At 40.3% G+C, this 24,051-nt stretch overlaps 3 protein-coding genes and 1 long non-coding RNA gene across 6 annotated transcripts; 2 read left to right on the forward strand and 2 right to left on the reverse strand.

The window, feature by feature from the left end:
• Positions 1-811: 811 nt before the first annotated feature.
• Positions 812-6,991, reverse strand: cdc42l (cell division cycle 42, like). The gene is made up of 6 exons (XM_003450581.5): positions 6,853-6,991; positions 4,403-4,507; positions 4,182-4,254; positions 3,955-4,064; positions 2,038-2,235; positions 812-1,916 (listed from the first exon to the last, which is right to left on the reverse strand). The coding sequence occupies exons 2-6, from the start codon at positions 4,505-4,507 to the stop codon at positions 1,827-1,829; spliced, it is 576 nt and encodes a 191-aa protein (XP_003450629.1). The 5' UTR covers positions 6,853-6,991; the 3' UTR covers positions 812-1,826.
• Positions 6,992-8,177: 1,186 nt separating this feature from the next.
• Positions 8,178-15,821, forward strand: mlf2 (myeloid leukemia factor 2). The gene is made up of 9 exons (XM_005455457.4): positions 8,178-8,509; positions 11,051-11,065; positions 11,155-11,266; positions 11,373-11,408; positions 12,871-12,924; positions 13,039-13,167; positions 13,416-13,575; positions 13,774-13,989; positions 15,357-15,821. The coding sequence occupies exons 1-8, from the start codon at positions 8,466-8,468 to the stop codon at positions 13,983-13,985; spliced, it is 762 nt and encodes a 253-aa protein (XP_005455514.1). The 5' UTR covers positions 8,178-8,465; the 3' UTR covers positions 13,986-13,989; positions 15,357-15,821.
• LOC112848119 (uncharacterized) lies at positions 15,462-20,861 on the reverse strand. The gene is made up of 2 exons (XR_003222061.1): positions 20,799-20,861; positions 15,462-16,409 (listed from the first exon to the last, which is right to left on the reverse strand). It is a non-coding gene; the product is annotated as an uncharacterized LOC112848119 (long non-coding RNA).
• LOC100690209 (gamma-enolase) lies at positions 16,694-23,523 on the forward strand. Of its 3 annotated transcripts, none has more exons than XM_003450583.5 (13): positions 16,694-16,839; positions 17,393-17,478; positions 17,638-17,733; positions 17,871-17,929; positions 19,390-19,459; positions 19,582-19,715; positions 19,807-20,029; positions 20,104-20,301; positions 20,819-20,895; positions 21,259-21,383; positions 21,471-21,579; positions 22,689-22,747; positions 22,921-23,523. In XM_003450583.5, exons 2-13 carry the CDS (start codon positions 17,394-17,396, stop codon positions 22,988-22,990), a joined length of 1,305 nt encoding a protein of 434 aa, XP_003450631.1. In that variant the 5' UTR covers positions 16,694-16,839; position 17,393; the 3' UTR covers positions 22,991-23,523. The 3 variants fall into 3 exon arrangements, with proteins under 3 accessions (XP_003450631.1, XP_005455511.1, XP_005455512.1); XM_005455454.4 differs by lacking the exon at positions 16,694-16,839 and adding an exon at positions 16,871-17,039; XM_005455455.4 differs by lacking the exon at positions 16,694-16,839 and adding an exon at positions 16,871-17,035.
• The last annotated feature ends 528 nt before the right edge of the window (positions 23,524-24,051 follow it).

The following is a 24,051-nucleotide window of genomic DNA, read 5'->3' on the forward strand; positions in this document are numbered from 1 at the left end:
TGCGCAGCTTAATCATGTTTTTAATCTAATAGGAGCCATAATTTACACAATAAGCATCATGTTGCTTTCAGCAAGACTTGAAACCAGCGACCGAGCTCATAAACTCATCAGGAAAGTGGTTATTGAGGTCATGTTTTCCTATTGACTTGTAAACAACTGAACTTCTTTTTGCAATCAGAGAAATCACCACCTACCTGGCGTCATGTTAACAATCCTTTAATCCTTATCTGGATTGGCTGGATGGCTCAAGTCCACCAAATCCATTTAAGATGCTTTGTCATTTCGACCTGAAACAGGCCGTTCATACTCGAAAATCCTCCAATGTGGCTGAATTCAAACAATTCTGCTGTGAAGAGTGGGACAATATTCCTCCTCATCAATGTGAAAGACTGATTGCTATATATCAAAAACCCTTGATTGCAAGTCTAGCTGCCGAGGGTGACACAACCAGTTACTAGGTTTAGGGGGCAGTTACTTTTTTCAAATAAGACCAGGTAGGTTTGGAGGGATTTTTTTCCACTTCACTGTATGGATGCCTTACGCTTCCTCAACTGTGCATGCTGCAGCTTCTAAGAAGATCCAAAAATAAACAACAAAATGCATAAAATTATGAAGCTCATTGTGCTCTGGTAGAGCAAGTGTGTGTGTACAACAGAGAGAGGGGGAGCATGTGAGAGAAGCATACTCAGGCCCAGATCATTAACACAGTGCGAGTACAGAGGCAAGTGTGACTTGTGTGATTACACCCTTAAACTCTGTAATACTTTCGAATTCAGTCTTTTGGCTTCAAACATACAAAACAATGATTACATTTCATTTGAGCTCAACCATTTTATTAAAAACATCCTGTGATTACAAACACCCAGAAATTTACTAGAAAAAGTTCATCTTCTCAAGAGCCATGAAAAATATTACAACTTGAATCTTCTCATCATTCACTCAAATGTTGGAGGTCTTGCAATTAAAAAAAAAAAAAAAAAAAAACACAAACAAGAAAAAAAAAACAAGTCAAGTTTCAAAATGGGAAAAAATAATTAAAAAATGCTAAAACTTTCCCAAAACAGCATTGTGAAATTCTTACAATATACACAAGAAAGAAAACAGAAACTCATAAGTAACCTGGATAAGGGAACTTGGTGAAAACACTTTTCATCCCTGCAAGTCACCACTAGTTAGAAGAAAGTAACCGTTACAGACAACTGCTTTTGTTTGGAGTGACAGCAAATGTTTAGTTTTTTGACATTATTCAATTGAGGAAGGTCGGAAAAGAAAGCAAGTAGAGTACCACTTAACATCAAGTTGCCCCCTTAAACGTACTAATGTTAAATGTAACTGAAGTATTTCCCCTTTTATACTTCCCTATACTGAGTTTAAAGGACCCAGTAGGCCACAGTATGTAAAACACAGGAAGAGGCCAATGTCAAGTTTATAAATGAACATTTCTTTGGGGGGGAAAAAAAAGAAAAAAAAAGGTGACAGGCAAGGGGGGGCCTGCCCCACCTGAATATTTATAGAGAGAACACTGTGATTTCTAAAGGTTTCAGAAAAGGACACAGGTGGTGCTTAAACTGCATTCACTGCACATCTGATGCTTTTCACCCTCAGCCTTTTTCAGCTTTTATTTTGAAGGCACAATCAGTGTACGTGTGTACCGGAATACATTTCGATGCCACGGTACCGTCCCTTCCCCTTTGGTTTTGTCCTTTGTTTTTTGGAGGGTTTTTTTTGTCAAAATGTTCACTAATCTTTATGTTTTCAATCATCCCGCCTATTTTTTATTTTATTTTACTTTTTGCACCGTTTCGCACCTCGCGGTCAGGACTGTTCTATAGCAGAGCACACCTCTTCTTTGTTTTGGTCTCGGGGGGCTCCAAAGCTGCCAGTATGGCCTCGTCAAACACGTTCTTAAGTCCTCGCTGGTTAAAGAAGAAGAAGAAGAGGAAAAGATGATGTAAGCATAACAGAAGGAAGCATAACTTTCTATTTCAAACAAATCTGTCACGTTGAGTTTTAAATGTGTGGTGAGATTTTACATACCTGTGTGAGGGCAGAGCACTCCACGTATTTAACAGCCTTGAGCTCACGAGCCAGCTTCTCGCCGCTCTCGGGTAATAAAGGGCGCTGTTTGTTCTTTGCCAGCTTCTCCACCGTGTTGCTGTCTTCCCGCAAGTCTACCTGTGTCCCCACTAACAGGAAAGGGGTGCTTGGGCAGTGGTGTGAAATCTCAGGGACCCACTGGATACAGACAAAAAGATAGAAAGTTTATCTTAGATACCGAATGAAATATGCGACTATCAAAAGCTGGTATGCTTTTTCTTTAATCCAAATAGTTTTTCAGATAGTTTCTGATTCATGTTTTTCATTTCATAGAAAATAATGTGAAATAAAATGTCTGGCATGTAAAACGGTGGGATTGTAGAGGAACTGAAGTAGCAGGAGGCTTTTTCTTGTGACATTTATTGAGAATAAGGACAACAATTAAAACAATTACTTAAATTCCAAGCAGTCCAAGCAGAAAGGACATCGGGACTGATCCTGATGTGGAGGTGTAAAAGAACACACCTCCACATCAGGATGATCATAAGAACACAGTGAAAACTTCACTATTTTGAGCAAGTGGCTCTTGAACAATTGTGTGTTAGAAAACTACGGCACTTTCTTCACTCTATTACATACAAAATTATTTAAATATAAGCATTAGGCCAGCTAGAGAAAATGAACAGGAGATCTTCAAAAATAATAATTATGTTTAGGTCTATATGCTTACTGGCCACTTTATTAGATTCACCTTGCTAGTACCTGGTTGGACCCCCTTTTGCATTTGGAACTGCCTCAACTCCACATGCCTCAAACATTCCTCAGAGATTTTAGTTCGTATTGATACAACAGCATCACAGAGTTGCTGCAGTTTTGATGGTTGCACATCCATGATGTGAATCTCCCATTCCACCACATCCCATAGGTGCTCTATTTGAGACCTAGTGGCTGTGGAGCCCATTTGAGTACAGTCTACTCACTCTAGTGTTCAAGAAACCAGTTTGAGATGATTACAGCTTTGTGACATGGCACGTTATCCTGGTGGAGCAGCCATCAGAAGATGGGGACACTGCTTATATAAAGGGATGGAGACTGTGGTGTCTAACGATGCTTGGTTAGTTGGTACTAAAGGCCCCAAAATGTGCCTAGAGAACATCCCTCACTCTGTTATAGCAACAGCCTGAACGACTGATACAAGGCAGGATGGAACCATGCTTCCATGCTGTTTATGCCAAATTCTGACCCTACCATCTGAATGTTGCTGCAGAAATTGAAACTCGTCCAACCAGGCGACGTTTTTCCAACCTTCTGTTGTCCAATTTTGGTGAGCAGACGCAAACTGTAACCTCGGTTTCCTGTTCTTAGCTGACAGGGGTAGCACCCGGTGTGGTTTTCTGCTGCTGCTGCAGCCCATCTGCTTCAAGGTTCAACATGTTGTGCATTCAGAGATGCTCTTCTGTATACCTTAGTTGCAACAAGAGGTTATTTGCGTTCCCGTTGCCTTCCTGTCAGTGTGGTCATTCTCCTGTGACCTCTCGCATCAACACGGCATTTCCCCCCAGAGAACTGCTGCCCATTGAATATTTTCTCTTTTTCAGTCCATTCTCTGTAAACTCTATAGATGGTTGTGTGTGGAAAATCTCAGTAGATTGTCGGTTTCTGAAATGCTCAGACCACGTTTAAAGTCATTTAAATCCTTAACCCCCCAAGTCTGATGCTCAGTTTGAACTTCAGCAGGTTATCTTGACCATGTCTAAATGCCTAAAGGTACTAAGTTGCTGCAACATGATTGGCTGATTATAGATTATGATTAAAACAAAGTGGCCCGTGAGTGTAAGTCTGCCAACACATGAGACACATTTAACAAAAAAATAGTCAACATCTCTGTTCCCAAAACAGTGAGATTTCAAAACTGACCTTCTCTTTGACATTTTCATACGATGAGGGCGAGACAACAGAGAAACATACAAGGAACACATCTGTCTGTGGGTAACTGAGAGGACGCAGCCTGTCATAATCCTCCTGACCTGAGAGCAGCAATCAAAAGAGAAGCAGAACAAGGACATTTTTTTTCAAATTTTTTTTAGATTGACAGAAATGAGAGAGAAAAAGTGAAACTGAGAGACTTTCAAAGACCAGCTTACCAGCTGTGTCAAAAAGGCCGAGCGTATACGGCTCTCCGCCGATCATCACTGTCACGGCATAATTGTCAAAAACCTTTGAAAACACAAAAAAGAAGTAAGCAAAAAAGGGCGGCGTCTGGTAGTGCAGCATTATAACCATGAATAATATAAGAAAACAGAAGTTTTATAAGTGAGCGTGTTTACAACAATATGGCTCGGTCTTTCTTAAATCCTCCTCCTACCGTAGGCACATATTCTGAGGGGAACTTGTTGGTTGTATAGGAGATCAGTAAGCATGTCTTTCCTACAGCCCCGTCTCCTACTACTACACATTTTATCGTCTGCATCTACAAAGAAAAACAGAAAGTAGGAAACATGATAAGATATTTGCCAGAAACAGTACACCAGACAGCTAGCCAGACTCTTAGAGAGGAAGTAATACACAAGCACTCAGTACTGTCTCTAGAATCATGCATGGGTTCACATACAGGCAGTGAAACAACATGGAAACAAACACACAAGCACTAACTGTGACAGACTCACAGAGACATGCGATGCATCTAACCAGCACATCTAAGGCTGGAATTAATATTTATATTCACTACTGAATAATCTGCACATTATTTTGAAGATTAATCAATTATTGGTCAGTACAATATGAAAGGTCAAACAATTATAAACTTACAGACTGCATCCTCAGCAGAGGCCAGTGTCCTACTTTGCAATTTGAAAGAAAACTATTTAAAACTTTATGTTTTTCTGTCGATATTTTCCTGGAATTTGGCCTGGTGGAATTTGCACCCTCTTGCTGTCTGACAGAAAAGCAGAATGCAGCAATCACAAACCCTTCCTCCACCTTGGGTGGGGGTGCAAAACTGAAACCAGCAAACGCCTGACATGCCTTTCTGAGACGAAAGACATGTCAGGCAGTGGTTGAAAATAAAAAAATAATATATGGAAAGACTGACCATTCATCTGATCTATAATGAATTTGTCTCTAATCTTGCAACTGCAATGATTTATAGTGTAGATGTGGGAATAGACTGCATATAAAGATTTTATAACTTTATATATGAAGTAATTATCTGTATTCAGCATCACAGGATTTTAGACATAAGACATGCAAATACTCGAAAATAAAGTACTTTAACAAATAAAAACTGAAAGTTTTAAATAGCTCAACCTCTGTAACTCTGACAGTAAAATGCTTACACATTACATATTGCAACAGCAGCATTTCAATGGGCATTTTCATAGTTTTGATCCATTAAGCTCACACTGCTAACATATTTTGTCCTAAGATGAGCGATAACATCAAAGCTGGGGCAGGGTATGTCTTTTTAGGACTAGTGGACAAAAAAGTATCCATAATAGAATTTCAGCATCTTGTAATTCAAATGGCCTGAGCCAGAACTAGACTTTTGCGCTGATGCTGGGCTTTGTGTTCAGGCTTTTGAAAATCCAGTCATAGATCTATTTGGACAGGCTCAGGTGAGTCATATAAAGTAGCATAAAGGGCAAAAAAGTCCACACAGGTACTAAGCTGTAGTGTTGCAATGGATTAAACATAAAACTTTCACATCAAAGGGAACAAAGTTTGAATCCCGTGTGAAGGTAATACTTAGTATTAACTTATTTTTAGCTCAAATAAACTATTTGCATATTTAAACAGTGCCTGCTCACAGATTTCTTGGTGCCACACCTTCCTACAGTACATGTTAACTATTAAATTCATCCCACTTATTTAAAAGTCAAAAAAACAAACAGATACATTTGCCATATGATGAACAATGCTAAAAAAAAAAAATGAAGAAAAAAATGTATTCCATCAAATAGGCTCTGATCAGATCAGATGAGACAAGATAAACTATTTATCCCCAAAACTGAGAAAATTGTTTGGCACAATCAAAACACCCTAAGTAAATACGTAGAATAAACAAATGACAAACGATTTTGCAAAGTTAAAAACTACTTTGAAATAAAAATGAATGCTAAATTAGTCTAAATGAAACAAAAACATGAAGGATACGGCTGTATATAGATAGGTGTGAGTTCAAGCAGCGTGCATACCGTTTGGAGGTACTCCTACTCGGCTTGTTATTACATGTGCAAGAGAAAAATTAATGACAGTGAATAGCTTCCGCATAAGCTGCATAGCGAGGATGTTAAAGGAAAATGCCGCCTATTAGCAAAATGACATTTAGAAGCGGATACTGCAAACACTTCCGCTAAATAAGCACTTCATCTGTTAATCTGTTATCTGAAAGTTTAACACCTGCAAATGAGACGTTTTAGCCAACATATAAAAAAATAATAATCATTTAAGGCTGAGTCTGACTAAATAAATTAAATCAGATTTGTGAACAGTGGACAGGCAGCGTGAAAATACTGTCACTGTTAGATTTCTTATTTAATTACAATGTACAGCGGGATGTAAATCGATCAAAATCAAAGTAATCACACTACCAAAGCTGACAAACAATCATGACAGCTTCATTAAAGAAATGTTTGTCCGCTCTGAATTAAGCCTGATCGGTAGAAAACTTTAACCACCCCGCAGATTTAAAACACCTAGAAACAAACGTTTCATTTCTGTTAGACTGGACATTGTTAGAGGGACTCTCCTGCATGTGTCGCTTACTCTAATTAGCCACAAATAGTAGTTTTAAGCAGTTTTTGTAACTCTACTCACCGTTTTTCTTCACACAGGTTAGGCGTTGGTTACATCCGGGTTTGATGGCTGAATTACTTTGTGCGCAGGCGCATAGCAAACCGGGACCCAGTCCCGATTGTAGAATCGATACAAAAGAAAGAGCGTCGCCTGCTGCCCAAACTGCAACACGTTTCTGCTTTTATCACATGGCAAAACAGCACATAAGGCATAAACAGTGTTTATGCAAATCAAATGAGCTTGACAGTGAATATTTTGTATGACCATCTTTATTATCCAACAAACCTGAACTGTCTTAGGCAAGCTTTCTAGTAAGATCTTTAAATAGTCTCCAGAAATAGCTCTTCAGGCTTTTTTGAAGGTCAGTCAAAGCTTTCTCTTCCCTAACAATAGCTTCTTGACAGCCATCCTTCCACTGAGGCCATTTCTGATGAGGCTTCAGTGAACAGTAGATGAATCACATGAAGGGCCAGATGCATCCCTTCAGCTGGATCCCCCAGCTGGATGATACTATTTTTTAAGGAGATGATTTTCAGATTTTTCAGTTTCCTCAATGCCAAGATCTATTAAGTTTGCACCTAATAGTTAGACAGTGAGTCCTTCCCGTTACTCATCCAGTCTAAGGAAGCATTGGTTGAAGGGTTTGTGTACTTATTGATTTCTTTTTAGGTAATTGTGAATTTGATTGTATATAATATGGTTTTAACTAAGGACATAAAGTCTGTCAGTAAAGACTGATTGATTGATTGATTGTAGATTCAGCTAAAGAAATGGGAGCAAACTATATGTTTTGTAACATGGGGCTAGTAACAAAGTACCTAAACATACAATTTTAAAATGGTTCTTTGCTAAGTTGTTTGTTGTGTGTATACCTAGGACTTGTTCCTTCCTTGAGTTAGTTGCTCCTTTTTTGCCCCTGATTTATAGATCAGTGTTAATTGGTTTCGCAAATGAAAAGAAATCCTGTTGAATGATAAATGTTTAGGTACAAGAAATTGACTGCGAATTAGTAGGAAACCGATGTTTACAGAAAAACTTCAGAAAGACCGGAAAACTAAAAAGATAAGATAAGACTTTATTTATCCCAGAGTAGGAAAATTCTTTTAAATTGTAAGTTAAACACAACGAAGAAGCAGTCAATAAAATATAAAACAACAAAAATATCTTAATAAAGTATAAAACTAGAATAAAATAAAGTAAACAGATTAAATTGAAATAATAATATATTCAAATGCATGCGTATCAGTTACCTGTAAACACTCCTAATCTGCAGAAAAAGTGCCAAAAATTGCCCTAGAAGCCTCTCCGGAAATGTGTTATTGTGAAAATATGCTAACCGGAAGTTAGCTTTGTTAGCTTTGATGCTAGCTTGATAGCAGCGTTGCTTCCCTTTGTCAGAGGACTGACTTCCGTTTTTGTGTTTTCTCCAGGTTTCTGGAAATCGCTGTTTATTGAGACGCTACGATTTCTGCCACCTTGTTAAGCAGTAGTAATTGTGCGTGGTTTTCGAGAGGGAGCTGGTAAAAGATCCCCAACTTCAGCTTAAATCGAGTTTGAGTTCATTTGCTATCAGCCTTTAAAAACTGTTTACCTTGCTAGCTGGCTCGAATCAGCCAGCTGAGAAATCACCTAGCATGTTTCGGTTCTTGAGTGACGTTGATGAAGATCCCTACATGATGTAAGTACTGACATTTCACACTTTTTTCTTTTGACACTGGTGTCTTTGTGTTCTATAAGTGATTGGTAGCTATATTGTGGATTGCTAAGTTTTAAAAATTTCCACTGTCCCTTGTAGCAGGTACCCTCCGTTACTCCTGCCAGCTGTGGGGGCCTACACTGGTCCACCATATTGGATAGACAATAACAAAAAGGTGTTAGCGTTCAACAGTATTTAGTTATAACCAGCCGGTCACTACATTTAGCAGTCAATTGCTCTCATTGGATTTCCACTGTTTCTTTAGAAATCTCTTGTTTTTTAGGTTTAAAAGTGCTCACTTTTGTAGTCTGGCAGGTTTACATTAGCGCATTTCCCGCTGGCAAATGGATGAAAAAAATCCCTAATCTCGCTGCCCTCAGTAAATACAGCATATATGCATTTTTTTGTTTTTATTTCAGACAAAAAATCTAAATAACAGGTGCAAGTAAATCTTCTATTTTGGCTCATCTCGCACAAACAAACTATTTTTTTTAATAAAGGCGCACCGCTTGCTCAGTTATGGAGTATAACCACGATTTTATTTTCTGCTTATCTCTCTGCTCCTCTATCAGGAAAAATAAGTAAATAAACACACATACCTCTGAAAAAAATATTCAACCCCCCCCCGCCACACACACATTCAAGTCTGAGGCTATGTTTGAATGTTAATATTTTTAAAAACTATCAAAGGTAAAAGCCTGAAATTTCGACTGTTCTCTCTTCCTATAAAATGTCTTACTTGGGATCTGTTACTTGGAACATTAAAAAAACGTCTGAGTATTGGCTTGTTAAAATTTAATTATGACAAAAAAATAAGATGTCCTATGAATTCTGATATTTGAACACACATAAATAAACTTAAAAACATCACATTGCAAAAGACTGCTAGTGACAATTTCTGAATGGCATATATTTGTACTTTACAATAATGCAAAATAAATCAAATTCTTATTTGCAAAAATGAAAAATAGCTATTTTTTTCATTTAACTTTTCATACAGGTTTTTATCAAAAATGACAACATGTATCACAAAAACAAAAATATCAGTGTAGTCTAACCCAAATAGTACATAATTCTAGATTTTCCAGATGGTACTCTAATTATAACTGAGAAATCATTTTGAATAAATATGTATGCATATTCTTTTTGCATTCATATCGTTCTCAAGACCTACTGTCTTGCCAGTATTGCATTTTTATATAAGTGCATTTTTCCCTCAGGCAAATGGATGGAAATGGAAAAAAATGCATAATATTTTGCTCTTTTAATAAATGCAGTGTAAAAGCATTTTTATAATGGAAATTAAAACCAAAAAAACAAAAACACCTTTGCAGGTGGAAATAAACTTTCTGTATTGACTCATAGGCCTTTTATTAATAAAGATGCAATGATTGCATCTCAGCTCTTCATCACACTTATTTTCCATTTAACAGATAAACATCAGCTTTCTGTTAAAACCACAGCACAATCTAACAACACAGATGCACAAAATGCAAATTTCAGTATTTGATTTGGGTCTTGATGTTATACGAGTCAATGTTTGGTCTGCCTCCAGGCTTACTGGATGTTTATTAAACTAATTCATTGGCAGTTGTTTTTGTCCTTCAATATCTTTTTTCTTCTTCTTTTTTTAATCATTTGGTCTATTAAATTTTAAGTTGGCAAACACACTTTAAAGGAGCAACCAGACAGACACCAATTTTCAGCAACAATGCAGCCATAATCACAGAAAAATAACTAAATTAAGGGGCTTAAAGCAAGAACGGACAACATGAAGTGGGGAATCATTTTGGACGACTATTCGTTAACAACCAAACATCAAGGTGTGTCCTCACTTTAAAGCTAGTTGCTAGTGGGTATTCCAGGCTCTGGTTGTCGAGGTAACCCACTAAAGTATTTACTACCCTGCGATAATATCAATCATTGGTATCCTGTGCTCTCATTGGAAGTCTCTCAAATCACTCACCTGAAAGTTGAGAAAAGTTTGTTTCTTCCCACTTCATGCTGCCAAAGTTGTTGCTCGAAGAAAAAAGGTTAATTTTTTAAAAAAAGAAAAAGAAAAAACAGTAGCAAAATTTCATTCACTGGTCACTGGTTGGAAAATCACTTTAGCTACAAAACGATGTGCAACAGAGGGGTCTCTTTCTGTGTGGACGGGGCTTTAGCTTCTGAAGCTTTATGTGTCAGCTGATCGACTTAATTGTTGAAACAATATTCAGATTATGAAAATAATGAAAACAAAGGTCGCTGATAGCCTGGTTAATAAAGCAGGGTGCATGAGAGAAGAGTTCGCTCTGTGAATTATTTTTTTTTTTTTTTTTACATGTATACAAAATACACTATAATAGATTTTCTTTCATTACTGGCTTTTCTTGTACTAAACCCCCATACTGAAGAAAATAATAAAGCAAAATAATGGATGGCTAAACTGGGCTCACAAACCCAGTGGAACCTGAAACACTTTGTTGGAGTATTTGCCTTGTACTTGAAAATTTACAGTTTTCCTCCTTGTGTCGTTTTCAGTTTACCTTCACCTATGTGAGTACAGTTCACACAGCTACACTCAGTTGATTCATACATGTCAAATCGAACACAAAAGTCTGATAAATGTTTTTGATTTCTTCCAGGGATCCGTTTGCAGCTCACAGGCAGCAGATGAGGAGTCTATTTGGACCATTTGGCATGGAGCCTTTCCCTCTTGCGCCTCAGATGCAGCCACACCGTGCATCACGCAGACAGGTAACAGACTCTGTGCGGATAGATACTTTGTATGAATTTTGTATTTCCAGATTAGCTTTTTGTTTAGTGCCTTTTTTAAAATTTAAGGTGTGTATTTGTCTTTTAGGCTGGCCCACTGGCTCCTTTTGGCATGATGGGAATGGTTAGTAACACCTTCTGTGACCTCCTTTTACAACTGCAAACACGGTGCATGGTGACTTAATTTTCATTAAAGGAATTACAGAACTCTTAATTCTGTCACCAGCCTCATGATGATATTCTGACTGACGATTGATAGGCTCCAGTGTAATTATATTAGACTTCTTAATGGGTAAGACTGAGGTTTACATCCCCAAAACTCTGTAGCCCTGAACATTTCAAGGTATTGCACAACGTAGGTGGTGCAAAGTTTATGTGATGTCTGATTGCATTGATTTGCTCGGATATGAAAAAATAGCAGCAGTAATAATGGTTAATAAAAGCTAATGAGTGGGCATCGAGTGTCCTGCTTCCTGTACCCTCTCATCAGGCAGCTCCTTCGCCAAGTATGTTCTCTCTAGAGAGAACACACCACAAATCATCTCCTGCTGTGTCTGAACTTACTTTTTCTGACTTTTTACAGAGTGTCAGTGTGAAACCAGCTCAATATGGCAAAGCAAAATCTCTCAATAAAGTAAAAAAATATGCAAGGAAGGAGCTCGGTTAAATATAGAAAAGTAAAAAGTCAATCTGAATAAAAATGCACATTACCCAGATCTGTTATTACCTTAAAAGAATCTTAAATCTTAAAAGAATGACTGCTGATTTAAAATAATTTTTGTCATTTATTATATGGATTTTATGATTATGGTGGTTCAGCGGTTATCGCTGCTGCCATACAACAATAAGTCACCAAGTTTAATCCTGCTGGCCATCTTTCTGTGTTGAGTTTGCATGTTCTCCTTAGCCTGGGTGCCCCAGCTTCTTCACACAGTCCACAGACATTCGTGTCAGGTTAATTGGTGACATTAAATTAACCAAGGGTGTGAATAGTTATTTGTTTATCTTTGTTTGGCCTGTGCAGGGTGTATTTCATCTCCTCCCCAATGTCATCTGGGATGGTTCAGCATCTACAATCCTGAATTAAATAAAGGGTTAAAAAATTAAAGGGGATTGCTCAAAGAATGTTTTCTCCTACAAAACTTAACACTTTTGGGCGTTTTCCAACAACAGGAACTGCCGTCATAGAACATCTTTCAGTCTGTTTTTAGGATAGAAGTGCATACTCTAGGTTAGATATCTGAGTGGCCCAGTTAATTGGTTAATCTTGAAAACAAAAAAAAAAACGTCTACCAGTCAGAAACAGGAAGAAGAGGAGCTATCAACACTGTAAAATTCAACAGTATTGGTGGACACAACAGTGTCCACTGTTGTTATTGTCAAAGGGTTCTAGACCACAGTGGAAAACAGAGAGGCTGAAAGGGCTGTTTATGGGGCTGTGCAGCACCTCATGGCTGCCATGAGCTCCTGCACTGGAAAAGTGGTTAATGACACCTGTGCACTCAACACACAATGTATGCTGCTTTTCTGCCTGTGGTTGGGGATTACTCAAATGAGAAATGTAAAGATCCTCTTATTGCTTGCAGGGTGGAGGGTTCATGGATATGTTTGGCATGATGGGAGAAATGATGGGAAACGTGGTGAGTTGTTTTTCTTTCCAAATAAACAGAAAGCGATTACTGTCGTAAATGAAATGTGTGTCTCACCAGTTCTCCATCATTTCTATTTACTTTCCATTATTTTTCTTCTTCCAGGACAGAATGTCTGGTTCGCCAAACTGTCAGACGTTTTCCTCCTCAACAGTGATCTCATATTCGTCAACAGACCCAGGGGCTCCTAAAGTTTATCAGCAGACCAGTGAAACAAGGACAGGCCCAGGGGGGGTAGGAATAACTCATATTAGTTCAAATATTATATATATGAAGTTGTGGTCAGAGCCATGTAAGTAGACCTGCTTACTGGCTGGGGCCTAATTAGTCTGCTGGCCTCATTAACACCAGTAAGTGTAGTGACTGTAAATAGATTATGTACAGTATAAATATCAGAGATGAACTTAAGTTCATTCCTTCCTGCCTGATTTTGTAATCTGAGGGTTTTGGGGTTTTTTGTTTTGTTTTTTTTTTCCCCCCAGATCCGTGAGACGCGGCAGTCGGTGAGGGACAGCGAGAGCGGCCTGGAGGGTCTTGCCATTGGCCACCACATTGGAGACCGTGCACACATAATGGCGCGTTCACGAAATCGCCGCACTGGAGACTGTGAAGAACGGCAAGACTACATTAACCTGGATGAGAGTGAGTCGACCCTGATTACAAAACTAATATTAGCTCAGGCTTCACCTACTATTCAAGCCAATTGGAATTGAATTTTAAAAAGGGGCAAAGGAGATGAATGAGGATTGTTTGGAATTGTGACTTTGATGGTCTCACTTCACATACGTGTGATTTATTTTTAGTCTTTTCGGCTCTTAACCCGGTGTTTGTTCCCGCTAGGTGAGGGTCCAGCATTTGACGAGGAGTGGAGAAGAGAAGCAGGAAGATACGCTCCCCCGAATGCTCGTGGGCTGGACTACGCCCGGGATCGGCGAGGAGGCGGCCAGCAGCTCGCTCTTACCGCTCCTCCCAGTTCAACGTCTCCACCAGGTCATCGGCACGAGTCCCCCAGACACCGTCAGCCCCAGACCCGCCCACGTTACGACTGGTGAGAAGGTAAGAGAGATGTCAGAGATCATTGTGCCACTATTATTATAATTGTTGTAGTCTGTTGTGAGCTCATTAATTTCTGAACGTGTGTTATCAGACACAAAGTTAAATGGCCATATTTTACTCTTATAAATATTGGTTTGCACAGTATGTTTGCTGATGAGTTACAAGAAATTATAAATGCTTAAAGTTGTCACTGCTTTTTGATTTGCTTTTTTTCATTTGTACCTTGAATGCTAGGAGATTAAACAATGCCAGCCATTTTCCCTACATAGTTCTACAGAATGGTTTACTGCCCTTGTTTTAGCACTTTTCTGAGACTGCTCTTCACACATGAGTACCTGCTGCAGTATCCTCCTGAACAATAGGTGCCATTACTCAGAGAAAACCTCCACATTACTCTTAGTATAGGAAGTGAAGAAGTGAGAGGTTTTTTTCCAAAGTCTTTTTTATTTTTCCAGAAAGTCTCCCTCTGTATAACCTTTGAATCTCGGAGCTTCTGTGTTCATATATCGTTAAAATGGCAGGGGCACCAGTTTAGCTCACTGGGATGAGCGGGTGACCATATGCCGCATCGCAGAGAGTGGCCGGCCTCACTGGCTTCCAGTAAAGTTCAGAGTTCATTTAGAAATATTAATTATAACATATAAAACCTTATATGGCCAGGCTCCTGTGTATATAGAAGAGCTTCTGTAACCTTATAACAACACTCGGCCTGTCCGATCTATCTGATCATGTCTCATAATTTCATCGACTTAATTTCAGCAATACCCAAATAAACATTCTTACCTTTAAAAAATAAATTAAAAATAAGGTTGTTTTCTTCTCTGTTTACTGTTTGCACCTCCAGCGTACCCTGATCATTTTATTCTAGGAATCTTTTAGGTCCTTTAGGCTAATGCACAGCAGCCACAGCAGATACGATGTTTTCTATTACAAAATCCCAGCACTGTGTTGGGGTCTCAGTGCTGTGCAAAGGTGTAAGCAAGCCTATTAGTGCTTGTGGACCATAGATCACGTCTCAGATTTAAATGTTTTAACCCACAATTTCTGCAGCATACTAACGTAGGTTTTGGTGGGTATACTGATTCCTCTTAGTCTTTTGACTTTTAGTGAAATAGAGGTTTGAACGAGATCATCAGAACATTCACAAATTTCCCTCCAAAAAGTATTAATTCACTTAGTTTCACTTCATATTTTTCTCCTGCCCCCCCTTGCACTGACTTTGTGGCCCACAGAGAACCACTGAACCAATGAATCTGCAGTTGTCAGATTAAAACATTAGACTCACTCATCCATATATTAAACATCTCCTTTGTCTTTTATTAGATTATCTCATGCACTTTTTTGGCATTGTGTGTCTGTCCCTCCAGGTGTTCCGTATAACAATGCGACCAGATTGAAGGAGTTGAGGATTTCCCCGATGCTGTGAACCACGATGAGGACGGGAAGTTGATGCCCGCCATAAATGTTTGATATGACTGGACTGTCTTTACATGAACAACATATTATACACACACACACCCACACGCACACACAATGGTTAGAGTTTAAATTCTTTACTCTTACACACACAGACACACACTTACAAACGCCCCTGTGTAAACATGGGTATAACTACACTCACTTAATGTATAAATATATATAAACACTCATTCTCTAAACTTGACATGTGTCTTTGCCCACTGCACTAAAGTGCTACAGTATACAGTACATCTGCTGTACAATCCATTTTATGTTTGTGAAGACACTCGTGTGTCGGTGAATTGAATTGTATACTGATAACTAATTAATGTAATAAATAAAAAGTTCATTAAACATTGTTAGATAATTGCGAAGTGTGCCTCTGTTCTGATGTTTTGGGGTTGCATGTCTTAAATTATGGAGTGTTGTTTAAAGAGTTTTCCGATTCTGTATTTTTCCTTTTGTTTTTTAAACCCTTGCTTATTCATAAAATGTATTGACAGCTAAATAACGTGTTCATTTGTGTCAATGCAAGTCTACATACACATGCATGCACGCGTTCATAGGTATGCGCCCTCTTCATCTTCCCCGTGCCACCATGTCTGCAGGTCATGTGATGTCCAGATGGCACGTTCAAGCGGGGCAGCCAATGAAAAACTTTCCTTTTGTCCAAACACTCCCATAGCGAGCTTCCCGTCTGCATTTTGCTCATGCTGGCTGTATCTTTAATTACATCTAAGACTATTTTTAAATGCACATCCACCCTCCGGCAGCGGCTGCTCCCGTCTACCTGTCTTGTTTCCTTTAATCCCTATCATTAGATCTCTAACGTTCCCCGACAAGGCGCCTTATTTTCTGCTGTCTTTGCTAAGATGCATCCTCCTTGTGGTTGCTTTGTTGTCACATCTCCTGCCTGTCATCCACATGCACTTACTTCAGCTGTATCGCAGCGCTGCTTGGACCTGACAGGAAGCACAAATGAACGTTTCATGTATCAGTTTGCTGGGACTATATTTTGATGTCACGAGTGCCTCTGTAGTTATCAGCAGTGAGCAGATGTGTACACAGCACGTACGACAGGACTGCGAGGGTGTAAAGTAGCGGTGTATGTTAAATGCTCAGATGGTTACAATGTTTCCTGCACCCCTAGTAATACACAAATCCACATTACTCCAGCTCTTCTACTCCATTCCTCCTTCCCATCTCTGTTTCCTCTCTCCTTGCTTTGTTCCCTCCCCTCCTCTGTATCTTCCAATGACTCACACGCTCCCCCTCCCCCCCGTGTGTCATACGTTTTCACCCCTTCTCCTCCCACCTCCCCTTCCCGCTATCGCTCCTTCTCATTCGCCCACATTCGCTCACTTTCTCCACCAGGCTTCAAACAAGCTGCAGGTAACGTTTAAAAAGATTGATCTGTTTCTTCGGTCCCTCCATCCCTCTCATCCCGCTCCCCTCCCCCATCTCCTCGTCGCTACCTGCTCTGTCTTTTGCGTCTCGTCTCTCAGTTGGTCCGTGCTCTCTGTCACTGACTGAAACAGGCGAGAAATTGAGCTGGTTTGTGGTCTGGAACAGGTTGACAGATTTTTAAGTAGGTGCGCATCACTGGTTTCTGATTTATGTCTTTCTCTGTGCGAGTGTGAGCATCTTCCTTGGGAGCCTCTTTTTCCACAGCTTTCCATCCTCAAGGCTGCGTCACTATCATCACAGTGTGTGTTCAAGTGGAAAAGAGGAAGAGAGTGTGAAGTCCTTGTTTTTCATATGAGTGCTTTTGGTATTTCACAGGCTATTTTCATACCGAGCTTCATCTTCACACGCAGCTTTGCTCGCTCATGTGTTTCCTTCTCTAATTAAAATAACATAGACTGAGTGTATGAGCACTGGATGAAATCTGCATTTGAAATGAGGCCAATGTTCCCTTGATTTTTTTGTTTTTTTTTTTAAACAGGATGTCTATAGTGAATATTGTTGCCAGGGAGATCTTGGACTCCAGGGGAAACCCCACTGTGGAAGTAGATCTGCATACAGACAAAGGTTTAAAAAAAGAATCTTGTGTAATGTCTCAAATTAATGTTTAGATTATTTCATTAAGGTTAACTACATCCTTCTCCATCCTCTTTCCTCTCCCTCAACCTTTCACCCCATTACGTCTGCCTCCTCTATCCACCCACCAATCATCTGCTTCGATTCCAGGTCTTTTCAGGGCTGCTGTTCCCAGTGGTGCCTCCACAGGCATCTACGAGGCTCTGGAGCTCCGAGATGGCGACAAGACTCGCTACAAGGGCAAAGGTGTGAACACTTACAAAGATGTCTCCCTTGCACTAAGCGCTCTTATTTTTCTGCCTGTATCTGATTTTGCATGATGGTTCTTTTCCTTCTTGTAACAAAATTGGGGACTAACTGGCTCCACATGTTTTGCACTAAAGGTGTGACAAAGGCTGTTGCTCACATTAATGACACCCTTGGACCCGCCCTCATCCAGTCTGTGAGTACTTCACTTTGGCTCAGTTCAATTTTGTTTACTGTACATAGCACGAGTTCACAACCAACAGCAACCTCAAGGTGCTTTCTGTTGTAAGTGAAATGTTATAGTATTACAGAGAGAACCAAAAACATCACATGTGCCTCTATGAGCAAACAGTGTGGGGGAAGAAGACTCCACAGACTGTATATAGAAGATGGGTGAAGCCAGCATGACATTGATTTCTAGATTGGGTCCACATTATGAAGCCTACGTGTTGGTGTTTTGTTTTTTTGGAACCAGAAGTGACCTCATTAAACTACAGGGTGGAGTGCTGTTATACAGGCACACCTGCTAATTAGTGCTAAGTGACCTGCTTAAAATGCGAGAGGTTTACTCATCCTTTTGGATGGGCCATACTTCATTGCAAGTCATATTATTAGTACTGTTGGTGCCAAAAGGCAGAGGTCCTGTTCATTAAGTGGAGTTTACTGCTTGAGGCCTAACAGACAACAACTGGCTTCAGCTGTTTGTGTTGGAATATATGCAGGTCAGAATGTCCACACTCCTGTAATGTTAATTAGCCATAGAGACTACAGTCCCGTGTAAATAGGTTATTTACCAGGCTAAGGTTTTGACTTTAAACACGTGAGTCACTGTTGGACAGAACCCCAAGTCGCCATACAAGGAACTGCAGATTTAGCATTTTGGCATTGGCTTTGTTTTGCTCAGAGGAAATCTTCAGCAGCATTTGGCTCAGGGAGGGGCAGCCATCTGTTGCAGCCAGTTAGGCTGAGGGTAAAGAGAAAAAATGGGCAAAAACAAAGGGAGAAGATACACAGTTAATGCAGTGCAATAGTGACATAAAAATGCATAGGAAGAGAAGAAGATGGGAGTGGAGAAGAAGTGATCAGTGCATCAGCTTAAGGCTACATCAGTGTAACTAAAGCAGGGGGTGGCCAACTCCAGGCCTCGAGAGCCGGTGTCCTGTAGGTTTTAGATATCACCCTGGGTCAACAAACCTGATTCAAATGATTAGTTCATTACCAGGCCTCTGGAGAACTTCAAGAAATGTTGAGGAGATAATTTAGCCATTTAAATCAGCTGTGATAAAACCTGCAGGACACCGGCTCTCGAGGCCTGGAATTGGCCACCCCTGAACTAAGGGATACCTCAGGGTCATCTAATCCAACACTAACTATAAGATGCATCAAAAAAAGGGAGAGCTTGAACCCAAACCAGGAGAGATGGGTGCGATGGCTGAAGCACTGCCTCCCTTTAAATCTGGAGGAACCACAAGTAAGTCTGTATTGTGAGAGCAAAATCCTCTGTTAGGATAATACATGATGGGTATTCATCTGGCAAAGTGATGGGATAAACAAAAGAATATCAAGTTTATGCTGCAGAACCTGATGAGCAGCAGAGCAGGACTGAAATGAAAAAAATCTGTTTACTGTATGAGGAATATTGTGTTTTTCTTCCAGGGAATCAGTGTGCTGGAGCAGGAGAAGCTGGACAATGTGATGATTGAAATGGACGGCACTGACAACAAATGTAAGCCTCGCTCACGTCTCGTGTGGGGTGATGGTATATATGTGTACTGACATGTTTCCGCACCAGTGAGTACCGACTGCATGTGTGCGTTATGTTTGTGACTGCCTCTATTTCGCCTCCAGCTAAGTTTGGTGCCAACTCTATTCTGGGAGTATCGCTGGCCATATGCAAAGCTGGCGCAGCAGAGAAAGGTGTCCCCCTGTACCGTCACATTGCTGACCTGGCAGGAAACGGAGAGCTGGTCCTCCCTGTTCCTGTGAGTTTTAAAGTTGGTAAAAAAATAAATTTTTCTCCAAACATAAATGACCAACTATAAAACCCCCCACATCCCTCTGACATTCTTTTAGGCTTTTAATGTGATCAATGGAGGCTCTCACGCTGGGAACAGGCTGGCCATGCAGGAATTCATGGTTCTTCCAGTGGGTGCCGAGTCTTTCCGTGATGCTCTGCGTGTGGGGGCGGAGCTCTACCAGACGCTGAGAAGTGTCATCAAGGAGAAATATGGTCAGGATGCTACAAATGTGGGTGATGAAGGAGGGTTTGCCCCTAACATACAGGAGAACAGTGAAGGTAAGCACAGCGACCACCTGAAGACGATTTCCTTCAGCCTAATCTAACATATCGCTCCTGTTTCTTCCTGTCAGCTCTGGAGCTGATAAAGACAGCCATAGAGAAGGCGGGCTTCACAGATAAGGTGGTGATAGGGATGGATGTTGCTGCTTCAGAGTTCTTCAGCGAGGGCAAATATGACCTGGACTTTAAGTCTCCACCAAACGCTGCCCGCAATATCACAGCTGATGAGCTGGCCGCCATCTACCAGGGGTTCATTAATAACTACCCAGGTGTGTAATGTGGTATGTGAACACACAGAGAGCACAATGTGGGCACTTCTTAGTCATTAAAAAAAGGGGGGGTGGGGGGGGGGTGTTATTGATTTCTCTAAGCCTCAGTCAGCTTGAATCAAAACATCTATTGCAGTCAACTCCATATTTTTTTTCCTCCCACCATATTTCTTTTGTCACATTTTAGAAAGAAATAGTCGAAGAAAAAGAGAAAAGGAGAGGCAGAAAGAGCCTGGTCTCGCCTCCCGACACATGAAGCTGTTAAGGAAGATTTAATTATGTGCTACATTGCAAATTTGGCAAGCGGGGTACTGCTCTGATGTGGGTCTTTACCCTGTAAATGGTGTGCATACGGTTTGTGGGCTGTGTGCATGTTTGCATCTGTAATTAATATCAGTAGATCTAAAGGCATTAGAAGAGCTACTAGTGATTTCAGCTAGCCTTGTGTTTCTCCTACACTGTTGTAATATTTGAGTCATGGAGGAAAATGATCTTACCCATGTGTCCTTCCCTCTAGTGGTGTCTATTGAAGATCCTTTTGACCAGGATGACTGGCCCGCTTGGTCCCAGTTCACAGCCTCAGTGGGTATCCAGGTAAGATATTACAAATTATGCCATTATAATGTGGAAGTAGATCAGCGCAGCTCTTCTTCAACAGGTAATCTGGTATTCCTCCTCCTTCCATTAAACAAAGAACAGTCAAAATTAATGGTGCAGAAGTAAAGTCATCCTGTTTTTATTTAGCAGAATGAGCCAAGCTGTAAAAAGCAAGTTTCTATCAATATCCATACACATTAAAGCACGTACCCCTCCTCTCCCCTCCAATACTGCTGTCTTATTTGTTCAATGTGGGCCAGAACTTCATTTAAACACTTAGGGATACAACAAAGGTTAATGCCCCCTGAATAAGTACACGTGATACTAATCCCCGTGCCCTTCACTTCACTCGCTGTGCAGGTTGTTGGAGATGATCTGACGGTCACCAACCCACGAAGAATACAACGAGCTGTGGAGGAAAAAGCCTGCAACTGTCTGCTCCTCAAAGTCAACCAGATTGGGTCTGTTACAGAGGCCATCAAAGCGTGAGTTGACTTTATGTGTTTCAAGCCAAAAACTGTGGGCACACACACGGATTGCAGTTATACTGATTTTCCCCTCTGCTTTTCCAGGTGCAAGCTGGCACAGGAGAACGGCTGGGGCGTGATGGTGAGCCACCGCTCAGGAGAGACAGAGGACACTTTTATAGCTGACCTGGTGGTTGGTCTCTGCACTGGACAGGTAACACATGCAGCAGTCTGACAGCTCATATCCCTCTGCTAGCTTAACTGCTTATTACTGATCACACGTTTCGTGTTATAAGTTTTCCTCGGGTCCCGGTGCATAAGCAACATAACAGCAACATAACAGTGCACCATCACACTTTGGGACCATACAAAGCAGCAATAATCAGAATCAGCATACTTTATTAATCCCTAAGGAAATTATGTATGATAATATGTATTATACATTGTAAAGCAGTTCAAATAAGAGCATGAGGTAATAAACAGATGTGGAAATGAAGCAGCTCAATATTCATTAACTTTTTACTGTCCTTCTAAAAACAACTGAAGACCTAAAATTAATAAGTTGACTAATCAGTTGATAACAACAGTGAAATATCAATACAATCAATTCAGTTCAGTTCAAGGTGCTTTATATTGTAAGGTAAAGACCCTAAATTGTTAGGAAGAAACCTTAACAGTCAGCCAGCCCACTTGGCAACAGTGGGAAGAAAGAACTCCCTTTTAACAGGAAGAAACCTCTGACAGAACCAGGTTCAGGGTAGAGGCAGCAGACCACTGTTGCCAGTTGGGTGTGAGAGGGAAAAGAAGAGAGCAGAGACAGAAACGGGACAAAACGCAAACTTTAGGAGAGAAACATACAAATGTTTGGTCATAAGATCTTCATAATACTAATAATTTGCAGCTTGTTTTTCTCAACACTTTTGTCTAAAAATATAATTTTAAGAATAGTAGTCAGAATTGGTAACATTATACACAGAATAATATATGTATTAAATATCAAAATGCCAGTTAGTTATTGCCTCGGTACAGAGTATTAGTAATAAAATGTGCAGAACCTGCTTGAGGGGAGTGTAACCCGGTTACGTTGTTCCCTAAATGCTTCATATGCAGGCAGTCTAAAGCTGAAAACAAGTAATAATCAAATTGTGAGGACTGCAGATCAAAAGAACTTCATCCTCAGCACTGCACTTACTGGAGACTCCAGCAGTCCACCTCCCAAGTAGGAAGAGATCAGATAAACGTCGACAGGCGAACAGACACCACTGAATTAGTGGTAAAAGTTCAGCCACGTCTGTAACTGTTGGTGTTTTTGTCTTCATTCAGATCAAAACTGGAGCTCCATGTCGATCTGAACGCCTGGCCAAATACAATCAGCTCATGAGGTGGGTATCTGTAGCTTACATTGCATAAATGTATGTACATGGTATGCGAATGGATTCCTGTATAGCGCTTGCACTATTTTGATATTTCTCCTCTTGTCTTCATTCTTTTATCTGCTGTCAAATTCTTTCAAATTCATCTTCCTGCTCTGCATTTCGCCTCCTCTTCCTCTCAGGATTGAGGAAGAGCTGGGCGATCAGGCTCGCTTTGCTGGACACAACTTCCGCAACCCCAGCGCCATTTAGGGAGGGGGGTGCCGGTGTTCTTAGCAGACAAAATGAGAGAGAACAAAAAACCCCACGCATACATATATATAGTGTCATATTTCCCTGATTAGTTCTATGTGGTGAGAGGTTTACGTGTATCAGCAAAGCACTAAACACACAAAGATGAACTTAAAAGCATCAAAACGAATTAGTTTTCACATTATAGCTACAATATATCGATCTAACACTTCAGTGAGTGATACAGATGATTGCCTACAGCCAGCCTCCACGAATCCTAACAAAGCCTGGTGGAGGAAAAAAAAATCTACTGAACTACTGAGTCACACTCCCCTTCACGGGCTTGTTAGTTTCTCTCACTTTCCTGAACCCCCTGACTCTCTCCTTTTCACTTGCTGCAGAAGTGTTTTGATCTTTTTTGTGCCCTGTTGTTTCCTCCTCTTCCTCCTCCTCCTTCTCCTCCTCCTGTTTAACAGCTTGCTGCAAAGTTGTGTCTGCTACTTTGTCTGTTCAAAGTGAAGCTTAATAAAGAGATGGATATATGTTAACTCGAACCAAAGATCTGGGTGTGTTTTTTTTGAAGAGAAGCTTCACTCTGTCCTTTTTTTCCATAATTTGAGAGGTAAATATAATCGGTTATGGAGCAAAACTAGAAAGCCTTGTAGCTCTGAAATATTATCCTACAGGATTTATGATTATAATTTCAAACTGGTGATGAAATAAGGGAATCTTTTAGCACAAATGTATTTTTTCTATAGCGTTTTTTTTTTGTTTGTTTCATGGTCTTTGTGACTGAAACAACTTCTGGATCAGAAGAATGAGTTGTTCATACTTAAAGACTTCCCATAATGGTTTGAATATTTCAAGCCTGTCCCGTGCCTCCAGGTAAAAACACTTTTGCAAGGAAACCTGTGCATCCTCGATTATAGCTCCTCCTGCAGCCTCCTCTGTCCTATAGATGCAATTTAGGAATGGATTTCTGGGTCACAGTCAGGAGGACACAGAAGATGAGGAGACACAAAGTAGTAAAATGAGAAAAGCCCTGTGCCTTTGTCAGGTCATAGTTGCTGTAATGTTTCCTT

This window comes from Oreochromis niloticus, linkage group LG11 (assembly GCF_001858045.2).
Source record: "Oreochromis niloticus isolate F11D_XX linkage group LG11, O_niloticus_UMD_NMBU, whole genome shotgun sequence".
NCBI lineage: Eukaryota > Metazoa > Chordata > Actinopteri > Cichliformes > Cichlidae > Oreochromis > Oreochromis niloticus.

Excerpts from the sequence above, each read along its gene's own strand:
- LOC100690209 (XM_003450583.5), top strand. The coding sequence starts at position 17,394 with ATGTCTATAGTGAATATTGTTGCCAGGGAGATCTTGGACTCCAGGGGA. Across the intron at positions 17,479-17,637 it reads AGATCTGCATACAGACAAAG|GTCTTTTCAGGGCTGCTGTT; the intron begins GTTTAAAAAAAG and ends CTTCGATTCCAG. Across the intron at positions 19,716-19,806 it reads AGCTGGTCCTCCCTGTTCCT|GCTTTTAATGTGATCAATGG; the intron begins GTGAGTTTTAAA and ends ACATTCTTTTAG.
- cdc42l (XM_003450581.5), bottom strand. The coding sequence starts at position 4,507 with ATGCAGACGATAAAATGTGTAGTAGTAGGAGACGGGGCTGTAGGAAAG. Across the intron at positions 4,255-4,402 it reads CCTCAGAATATGTGCCTACG|GTTTTTGACAATTATGCCGT; the intron begins GTAGGAGGAGGA and ends GTGTTTTCAAAG. Across the intron at positions 2,236-3,954 it reads ATGAAAATGTCAAAGAGAAG|TGGGTCCCTGAGATTTCACA; the intron begins GTCAGTTTTGAA and ends GTCTGTATCCAG.
- mlf2 (XM_005455457.4), top strand. The coding sequence starts at position 8,466 with ATGTTTCGGTTCTTGAGTGACGTTGATGAAGATCCCTACATGAT. Across the intron at positions 12,925-13,038 it reads GAGAAATGATGGGAAACGTG|GACAGAATGTCTGGTTCGCC; the intron begins GTGAGTTGTTTT and ends TTCTTCTTCCAG. Across the intron at positions 13,576-13,773 it reads CTACATTAACCTGGATGAGA|GTGAGGGTCCAGCATTTGAC; the intron begins GTGAGTCGACCC and ends TGTTCCCGCTAG.